The sequence below is a fragment of the Lampetra fluviatilis genome, chromosome 9, assembly GCF_964198595.1.
Source record: "Lampetra fluviatilis chromosome 9, kcLamFluv1.1, whole genome shotgun sequence".
NCBI lineage: Eukaryota > Metazoa > Chordata > Hyperoartia > Petromyzontiformes > Petromyzontidae > Lampetra > Lampetra fluviatilis.
Genome location: NC_136283.1, coordinates 10,378,301 through 10,388,782, shown reverse-complemented (window position 1 = coordinate 10,388,782; position 10,482 = coordinate 10,378,301). Strand labels below are relative to the sequence as shown.

General features: G+C 43.5%; 1 protein-coding gene across 1 annotated transcript; it reads right to left on the bottom strand.

Annotated features, from left to right (window-relative positions):
- Positions 1-330: 330 nt before the first annotated feature.
- LOC144934067 (nuclear factor 7, ovary-like) lies at positions 331-10,128 on the bottom strand. The gene is made up of 8 exons (XM_078859440.1): positions 10,083-10,128; positions 8,582-8,850; positions 7,917-7,975; positions 7,021-7,159; positions 4,797-5,030; positions 3,577-3,599; positions 2,065-2,189; positions 331-860 (listed from the first exon to the last, which is right to left on the bottom strand). Exons 1-8 carry the CDS (start codon positions 10,126-10,128, stop codon positions 331-333), a joined length of 1,425 nt encoding a protein of 474 aa, XP_078715566.1.
- Between the last annotated feature and the right edge of the window lie 354 nt (positions 10,129-10,482).

The following is a 10,482-nucleotide window of genomic DNA, read 5'->3' as shown; positions in this document are numbered from 1 at the left end:
CTTTCACGGAAATTAATCCCAAGACAAGAAAAATACAGTAATTAAAACTCCAAAAAACTAATAAGGATAAAACACGTCTATAGTGTGCATCTCGGTATCACTGCTGCTGGTCAGTCGGTTACATTTATTCAAATTATTATTTGATGATGATCTGAGACAGGAAGACCACAATGTGCTTCTTAATGAACTGCCGATGGGTTTTTCAAAATGCACAAATGCCAAGGGTGTATTACACGTTTTTCGTGTGTTGTTTGAACAACGGTTTCTCAGCCCGCACAATTTTTTTGTCCCGGTATGCTCCCACACAATGAGAGATGTGACTCCTTTCCATCAGGGCAGCCCGTGTATTGTCAATTGCCCAGCACCCACATACAGCCCGGGATGGAGTGGTTGAACGAATTTGTAGGAAAACAAGTGCAGTCGATCCATGGTGTCTGTGTTGTAAAATGATAGCAGCCCCGACTCCCAGTCCAGGTAAACCCCGATTCTCCTCAGATGACTGCGGACTGCTATCTTATAGAAAATGTCCCCGTGCGCGGCAATGTAATTCACTCCCCTTCTCCCCACAACCCAAGAGCTCTTTGAGCCTCCCAGTGCATTATCCTGCCAGTGGCCCTTGCGAGGAATCGTTTCATACGCAACACCGACGAAGAAAAAATCTGAGCCTCCAACATCCACCTCCCAGTAGTGTCGCCCAGAAGAGAACGCCTGTGAGCACAGCACCTGCAACCAGCAATCGAAGCGACTGGGGTGCGCGGCATAGCGTTGGGAATCTATCACCCGCTTAGCCGTGCGGAGGTCAGCCGAGAGCTTGAGGTGTGAGTGGGCAGTGCTTGAGTTCAGTGTCGGACCGCGTCCATCTGCAAACGATAGTTGCAAGCTACTTAGTTTTTGTTTGCTTTTTATCCCCAATTGTATTAGTAGACATCTTTATTCAAACGCAGGGAACTAGCCTGGCAAGGAGTGTTCATCATATATCTATAAATCAATTTTTTAAGTCACGGAGCTTACATTTCCAAAGGGAAATGAAAAACCGAATGAAAGTTGATGGATTATTGGTGTATTTATTGGTGACCAAGCGGACATCATCAGCTCAATACACCAGGGAGAACCCAGTTTAATTATGAGTGGCTGAAACCTAGATTTGAACTCAGCTCTGTGGTGCATGCTCAGTACGCCGACCTCTGAGCTACCCAGCCACTGGAGGTTTAAGTGATCATACATACTTGCCGAGCACAGGCTAAAACGCTTACAACACGGGAGCAAGATGACTCCAAACGTGTCGATGAAGCCAGTCCTCCATACGCATGTTTCCACTTTGTGTGTATGTCTATTAATCTGGCAGACGTAGTTTGCTCTCGGAACTGTATAATTGCATTACAACTCAAGACATCAAAGGCATTTAAGTGACACCTACAGCCACTGGAAATGCCACACTGCACCACTGTGTTAAACAAAGAACTGATTCTTTAATCAAATCGCGACTCTGAATCGGGACTATTCACCGCAACACATGGTTGTGGAATCGTTACAAGTCTATCTGATCATTGCTTAATCATATGCTTCAGATGCCCAATTTTATCACAACTGCATGGCCATACCCACTTAGTCCAACTGCACTAAAACAAATGCTCATTGGGAGGTGGGCAGATAGGTCAAGCGTTAGAGCTGTGAGCTGGCACTACTGAGATGCTGGATGAAACAGCATGGGCAGCCATCTGTGATGAAACCAGGATCTCAGGTCTAGTGAGTTGTTAGCCATAGACTGATCACAATTGACTGCACAAAAAGACTCACATTTTTTCAACCCACTGAATGTGGATTATTGTTTTCTATGCGATGCACACTCTTACAGGTCACGTAAGGTGTGCCACTTGTGTTAATGAACAGGCCTGTTAAACTAACCTCTAATAGCATTTTCTGACAGGGTGATGTACCGCTCGCTGCAGAATGAGAAATTAAAATGTATTTGTCTCATGACATGATGCCAAAAGCACAATTATGTAATGGAGAAAAGTACCCACATCTCATTTTACATAGTCAATAACTTAGTGCGTCACTTACACCCAGTGGTCAGGAAAGACCTAAGTCTTTTGTTAATTACGTCTTCCAGTGAGCGGAACTTGCTGTTGTCTTGCTGCATCGGTGCTGGAGGGACAGGGGTCTCACTTTTTTGGTCAATGTAAATTCTGAAATAGGAGTGCAATGAGAAACAAATACTTCAGCTGGATGATAAAACTAGAACATAAAATAACATACCAGTCAATTTCACAGTCTGTTTACTGCATAATAATGTGTTTTACGGTACCATTTGTTTCGACCGTTTGGGTCTCACCAGTAGGCAGGCTTGCTGAAAAATACTGTTGGTATACCAGATGTTTTGATAAGGGCACTCCTTGTAAATGACGGTGCCCGGTTAGTGCAACCCTGTAAACTTTAATCTTGAAGGCCAATAAGGCCAGAAACTGATTTTTCCTGTGATAAACGGAACAGAGGTGGCTTTATTTACTTATTTTTCAAAGGTATGTGGACTCTCTACGCTTGGTTGCTGAAGGTTACTCTGTAGACTGCAGGCTTGCAAAGGTGTGGTTTGTGTACGCAAGTATATCTCTCATAAAGGAATGTGTGGGGAGTGATTTCTGTTGGTCTTCCTTTATGTGCGGCTTGTTGCCATATGCAATAACAATTTCACGAGGTAGAAATGTAAGAGGTTTTTACTGGACATTGTCTGGACTGGTCGGTTGCATTATTATATGGTATGAAAGTGTAGGCTAATGTGTCGAATCGTCTGTCGGCAATGGCATTTGGGCGGGAGCATGCATTAGTGTACACGTGAGCTTGGATAGAGGGCAGTGGAGTACATGTTTGGGCATTTTCTACGGTAAAAGTTGGAATAAAAATATCCTCTGGTGTATGTAATAGTCAATGAACCAGATTGTGGACAGATTGCATAGGTGGGTGTCTGGACTAATAAGCAGGTTAGATTTTAAGGTAATGCTATTGGGGTTATGGTTTTGGCTGGTGTATTTCTGCATGTATCGTCTTGTGCATTCATGCATTGTATAGGTTAATACTGTACAATGGTGTACTTTGGCTAAGGAATTGGCGAATTACTGAAGGCACAAGACCTTGGTATTGATGGGTGAATTAATTTGTGGGTGCAGTGTATGATCCCTGCAAGAGGTAAGGTCTGAATATTTGTTATTTATTTAACTGAAGTATTTCGTAGTGAGCTTTGTAATTTTCTTGGCTCTAGCATCACCATTTCAAAAAGCACCAAAAACTGTGTTTATTAAAAATATAATTCACATTATTTGGATATTGTACTTTTCAAAACCTCCAGGCACAACATTTGTAGGTCTATGTTGAAAATGGAAAGAAAAAAACTTGAGGACTCAAAACATTTTCGCTCTCATATTTTTGTAGTTCTCAATGAAATGTGTCAAAATGTGAGCTTTATATACTTCCATAACATCATTCGAATGTATATATGTCACTGACTGGCTGTCTACAATTACAGTACTGCATATAACATATACACTTATAAAATGGCAATACCATGATACAGCCACTTACCTAATTTCATTGTGGAATGAGTTCTAAGAAAATCAAACAATCAGATTTAATTATTATTGTACATGTAAAAATAAACAATAAATAATCATATTGCATGATTAACATTCCAGTACCTATCTTTAGAAATATTATATTTGCATGGATTCATCGATTCATTCAAATTGATTTTTAGGCTCACAATACATGTGTAGGACTCGAGAAAACACGCGTCACGCGTTGGGTTGTGATACGGACACGCGGCGGACAGTGAGGGCAAACGGGGACACAGGGAGCAGGGCGCCATACTGTTGTGATTGTGCCAATTAAGGTGGTAAGATAATTAAGGGAGGCCTGCAGGTGTTCGGGGGTAATCGAGTACGCAGGCCGGTGATTGGACGAGAGGGATGGGTGTCGGGAATTGGTGCCTCGATGATTGCAATAACAACATCAAGTGAGGCTGGGGGCTGGGGGCGAATGGAGGAGCGGGGGATGATCTAATTGATTGGGGCAAATTGGTTCGGGGATAAAGGCAAAGAGCGTGGGGAGAAACGGGAGTTGGTTGGTGCCTGGGACAAGAGACAGAGGGAGAGACGGAGCAGCAGACAAGAGAGTATAGTATACGGTAGCAGTAGACAAGAGAGTATAGTATAAGGTAGCAGTGGACAGAGGGAGATAGTGTACGTTAGCAGTGGACAAAGAGAAGACAGAGTATGGTAGTAGCGGATAAAGAGAATACAGTATAGGATAGCAGCGGAGTAACGGACCTTGGTGGAGAAGCCACGACGGAGTGAGACGGCAGGGAGAACAAAGAGCGACCGAGCTGGAGAGAGAGCAGAGAGGGAGGTCGCTGGAGGAGAGGAGCAGAGGGAGAGCGAGCGAAGCCAGCGGAGCGAGAGAATGGAGGGACATTGAGTGATGTTGATGGGGAGTTGTGCGTTGGAGAGAATGGAGGGACATTGTGTGATGCCGACGGAGGATATGTGAACTACACGCGTTTAATAAAGAACCGAGAAAGACAAAGAAGCTGTCGCGTCAGTACGAGTCCTACACATGCATCAAATAATGCATGGAAGAAAACAATCACTTGCAGTTCATATGTAAGTGAATCATTGAAATCCACTTCAGCCACTAAGCATTTTACAGACGACACATTGGTACAAAATTTGTGTATTCACGAATTGCAGAATGACCCCAATCCATTTGATTATTTTGGAAAGTGTAAGCACAATTGTCTGTTTCACCTGCAAGAAGTCGAGTGGGTCCTTCACAAACAACAGCTCCTTCAGCTTCTGTTTGGACTGTTGGAGTGCTTGGAGCTCTCTCTCAAAGGAATTTATGTTGTTCTGAATTTTGGAGAGTAGCAATGCGCCGTTGTCTTCCAGTTGCTGAAGGGCTGCCCTTTCTTCCTCGTCCAAAAGTTTTCTTTGCCACGTGTACTTACTCGAGATCTTAGCCTTGTTATTTTTTGTGGATTCCTGCATAAAGAAAGTGGAGCAAATCTACTCATCCTAACTCACAGTAATACATTCAATAATGCCTCATTCCCACATTTGTCTCTGCACGTAAAAAAGCAAGTGTTTTTTTTACACAACTCACAAAATATGCCTAAGCAATATGGGTCTAACGAGGTAACAATTAACATTTCTTCTTAACCTATCGATACATGCATTGTTATGGTGTTTTATAAGAATCAGTGTTTTCAAGTTGCTTATGTTGTATTTAATGGGTTTGTGTGACCCTGCAGCTGCTTCAGGCCACTACATTCACCATAATATTCAATCATTTATAGATTCTCTAATAAAATCGCGACCCTGCATCACATCATTTCATTAACTCACTTGGGTAGGAGGGGTATGGGGAAGTGCGGGATGAATCGTTACATCTACACAAAGCATGTACCTTGAAATTTGAGCATGATATCAATGGCTAAAGTGATTGTGACCAGCTGATACCATCTGCCCCCTTATACAATTCACTGGCTCTGGTAGATTGTGAATTTTAGGGTTTGTTTGGATAAAAAAAACATTTACATATCAATTCAGGCCCACTCATTAGAGGCTACCACACATCCCTAAGGGGAAATGTAATCACATGCGGCATATGTGGCTACTGATAACAACTACTTTTATCAATATTAACAATGATGGTAGTTTTGAGAGTGGTGGTGGTATTGAGGGTGTTAGTGTTTTGGAAAATGTTTGTGGAACACCCGTATGCAGAGTAACGTTTGGGATATATCTTACCGTACGTTTTATTTTCGAAGTCACAGCTATCATCTCACTCAAAAAAGAGCTCAGACTACAACACGGTACCTGCACATCCCTGTAGGTTTCTCTCAACGCGTAAAGTTGAGAGGCTGCCTCTTTTTCCTTCTTCATCATGGAGGTTATATTCTCTTTCAGTGTCTCCTGTTAAGGCAGTTATCAATAAATGCAAGGCATGGATGGCAGTGCATTGAGTGAACTGCTAGTGCATTAAGGCACAATGATACAATAAATATGCTAAATGCAGTCACAGTAATCGTCATATAACATTTTTATTGTGCCATCATCGTGAAAATGTATATCAGAACAACAACCATTTTTGTGTGGTATTCCAGTTTCCCCTCAACATCCCAATATGGGACCCTCCAGAAAATGTGAAACGAAAATTGAGACTCCGTGGAGCTTTTATGGGTAAATAAAGGGGATTTTAATTTCAATGCATGTTTTAAAGGTGTAATTTCTTCTATGTTCGAATGGTCATTCACCATTAAAATTTGCGTATGTGAGATGCACTACATGATGCCGATTGTTACCTTGGCAACGAAGCAGCCTTGAGTGCATTAAACTCATCTCCTATTGGCTGTTGGCTGTGTATAAACACTTTAGGTACCATAAGGGAAACCTACAGATGATCATTCTGATTAATTTGAGTTCCCACATGTAACAAGTTGATGGTCTCAGCCCAGTCACAATGACTGCACATAAACGAATCCATTACATACAAGAAAAATGTCCACTTAGTTTAGCAAAATTCCAGATCTGAGAATTAAAAATATCATTCTGACTCTAGATTTGAAGCTTTCGTGACTGCAAGGATTCATACTCAAATGTTTTTTGGTAAAGTCACGTAGGTAAAAAAGACGAATAATAATAAAAATAATAATGAATGAAAATAACTCATTTATTATTATTTTATTGTTATTTATATATATTTTTCCTCCGTGACTTTACCGAAAAAACCTAAGAGTATCAATCTGACTGTTGTGCAATGAACACTTCTCCGTAGCAATGCATGTGGGAAAGTGCAGCATCCCCTGGTGTGTGCATAAACAAATACAATTCAGGGTCTTTAAAAACTAATTCATGGCCCTTTCTCGAACACAAGGTGATGTACTGCTCTGCAAGAGTCGTCTGATGCCATGACGGAGGAATCGCAATTGGAATGCAATTTGTAACGAGACCAAAACCACGCAAAAGGCACCTTTCTCGCCTCTTGCTCCCGTTCCAACGTGATGACGTTGTGGCTTCTGTGGTCTCCCTCCACGGTGCAGGCTGTACAGATAAGCGCATGGTCCAGAGTGCAAAACATCCGGACGGGCTTTCCGTGCTTCTCGCACCGCCTGAATGAATTCATCGACGCTTTAATCAGTCCACTGCTCATTCAAATCCCACGTGATGCATTCATAATGGTTAGAGACATGTACAAAGCACGTGGATACCGCTCCAGCCATACAGGCTGTTGGAATTTGTTTTTATTAAGCGAGAACCCGCGAAGGCCGGAATTTTGCACAAGGTGAGGCTGTGGCCAGCGTCACGCCCAGCCAGCTTGCTCTCCCCAGTGCTGACGCTTACACACTGCGCTTAAGGCTGAGTCGACATAGTGGAGGATCAGGGTCAGTTCAGATATTTGCCACCGATGCTGACGGTGGCCGGAAATCGAACGCGGGGTCATTGCAGTGTGCTGACCACCACTCCACGTATACACACACCGTACACAAAATACTGGTCACCTATTAAGGCCAGGATAGCGCATGAGTGGGTGGGGTGGCCTGCACCACGCACAACTGCATCTTGTCTCCCCAAATGTTTATTGTTTTTTTACACTACACCAGGAACTGATTTAAGGTTGGGCTGACCTCGCGGAGGTTCAGACAGGGTAGATACTGATACAACAAATTGTTGTAACCATTGCAGGGAATTCAAGATCGGGTTTGTAGCATTGTGCATTGAACACTCAGGCTCCAGGGTCATGGCGCATCGATTATTGAGTGTAGGTTACGGAAGGTGCATGCCCTAGTGCTATGTGTCAGTCAAGCCAGTACTGCTTTGGGCTGGTTTGGCCCAGTAATATGCCTGTGGAAATGAGGTATACAGCACCTGCACTTTCCATGCTTTCCGAGTGATTCGATCGTGCCTGAGTCAACGACACTCGGGCTCTGTGGATTTGAACAACAAAATAAGACATTGCTCAACGGATGCATTTTGCAAAACAACCCCTGAATACCTCGGCTAGTTGCCTTTTTTGTCTCCCACAATGCTACCGGCATCGTGTCACGAGTCTATTAGGAACTCTTGCAGAGACCCACGGGCGGAACATTTCAGAAGTACTTCTGAAATGCCTTGAAGTGATCTTCATATTTCTTACCCACACAGTAGAGGGGACATTCCCACGCAAGAAAAAAAGCCAGATTCATTCCACAGACTCAAATTCAAATGCAAGTACCATGCAGTAGTATATCTCACGGCAGCGGTGCTATTATCACCATCTAGCGGCACCTCGCAGCCAAACATCTCCAGCGCCAGGTATCCACAGCTGGTCGCCGATCAAACGACTTACCAGGCTCATCACTGCTTAGCGTCTGAGGTCTAATGAGGTCCGTTGCATTCTTACGTGATTTGGTTGGAGGCATACATATATAAAACATCGATGCTTACACACGCGATTCGATGCATATATCGCAAATGCTGAGAGTTTGTATGATGCGATGGACTCGATGCCACGTTGCAACACCCCTAGTAGTGAGCAAGCTGGTTAACATCACCTTATCATCACCGTTCGCCAGTGCCGCCGCAGCCTGGCCACTCAATGTCTCCACCAGGCTGGCTAGCGCCACATTCTTGCTCAGGTGGGGCAACTGCACGTACGGAGCTCTGCACTGTGGGCAGGTGAAGAGCTCCGCCGATTTACACGCGTCCTCCAGGCACTGGAGGCAGAACGAGTGTCCACAGCTCAGCGTGGTCGGGCAGTCGAAGAGGTCGAGGCAGATGGAGCAAGTGAGGTCGTTTTCCACTGCCGCGTTGGCCATGGCTGCTGCTGCTGCTGATGCTGCTGTCACGTAAATAGACGGAGAGGCGAATTCGACGCACACAGAAACTGACGAGACCCAAAGCGAACCTGGGACTGCTGGAACTGGTAATATTTTCGAGGAGCTACGTACCGCAACAGACAAAACCATACGAGTTCCAGTTGGGCTTTACGCCAGCGCCAAAGAACAATGCCAGTAAGAATTGAGACAACTGATACAATATCACGTGATTAAGCGATTTTTGTTCACGATTACATTTGTTTTTAAATCAGGTAAGGCCCACTGAGCTATATAACTATTTCAAAAGTGACCATGGCCACACATGGTAGCTGAAAAGAAGAGTCTTATCATCATGTGGACATTTATAGCAGCCAAAGACTCAAAAGGCACGTTTTCTAAATGTGGAGGAAAACACTTGGAGGACCTGGAGAAAAATCAACGCCACCACGGGGAGAAAGAGAGAACACACAGACTCCAAATATACAGCAGTGGTCATGGTCAGGATTGAACCCACGACGTCCTGTATGCTATGCCAGGAGAGGAAGTTAACATCTCGCCACCATGACATCCCCATGCTTATCGCGACATCTTTTTTTGTTCCACATAATTGTTGTGTTAGCAATTTTTTTGTGCTCTTCTGTACTGCCAGCACGAATATATCACTCAAAGTTTATCCGCTCAACATAAGCCTGACTTATGCATACGCTTTTATAACTTTATTTAGTTGCTATTTAATACATATTTTATCAGGAAATAAAATAACAATAAACACGAGCAATAATAAGTACACTGCAATAGATATTCAGCGAAACGGACAATGCGATTATCGTGGATATCGTATCCTACGATATCGCGTAATATCGCCACGTCGTGGCAACTCGAGCGAACATGCACATACCCACTGCTGGTACAGCGCTGCAGTTCCTCTGAATTGTCACGTATTGTTTTTCTTTGTGTGTGTGTTGTGTGTGTGCTATATGTGTGTTCTATGTGCGCGATATGTGTCTATGCACGTGTGTTCTGTGTGTTGCATGCATGCGTGGTACACGTGCGTGCTATGTGAATGTGCGTTATATATGCAGTTATTTATACAGTATATGCATGAGTGATATATTTATATATGTGTTATATATATGCATATATATGTGCCATGTTATATGTATCTGTGTGCGCTCTATTGTACCTCCAATTAGCACGGTTGGCTGCGTACGGTGCGAAAGAAGTTCAACCTACAAACCTGTGTTGGTGCAGAGAAAATAGTGCGTAGTCCACTGCAGACTCATAAAACAATTCGTGCTGTATATATGGGTGTGTAGTGTACTCTAATTGGTCAGAATCTGGCACCCACCCACACTGGTAACACCAAATTCCATCGATTCTGCGGTGCATGCAGCTGCAACGATTTCCATAAATTTCAGAACCGATTGTTTAACATTGTGGTGAATGCAGCTGCCGTTATAGACGCTACAGTACAGTATTTAGACTATAAATTACCAACAAACATTCTCACACGTGATTCGATGTATCTACTGCGAGCTTAACAAGAGATATAAATGCACCATTAACACCCAGTAAAATCCATACCTGTGGGTAACACTTACCGTGGGGGGTTTTGCCCCCGCCAAATTGCGGTTGTG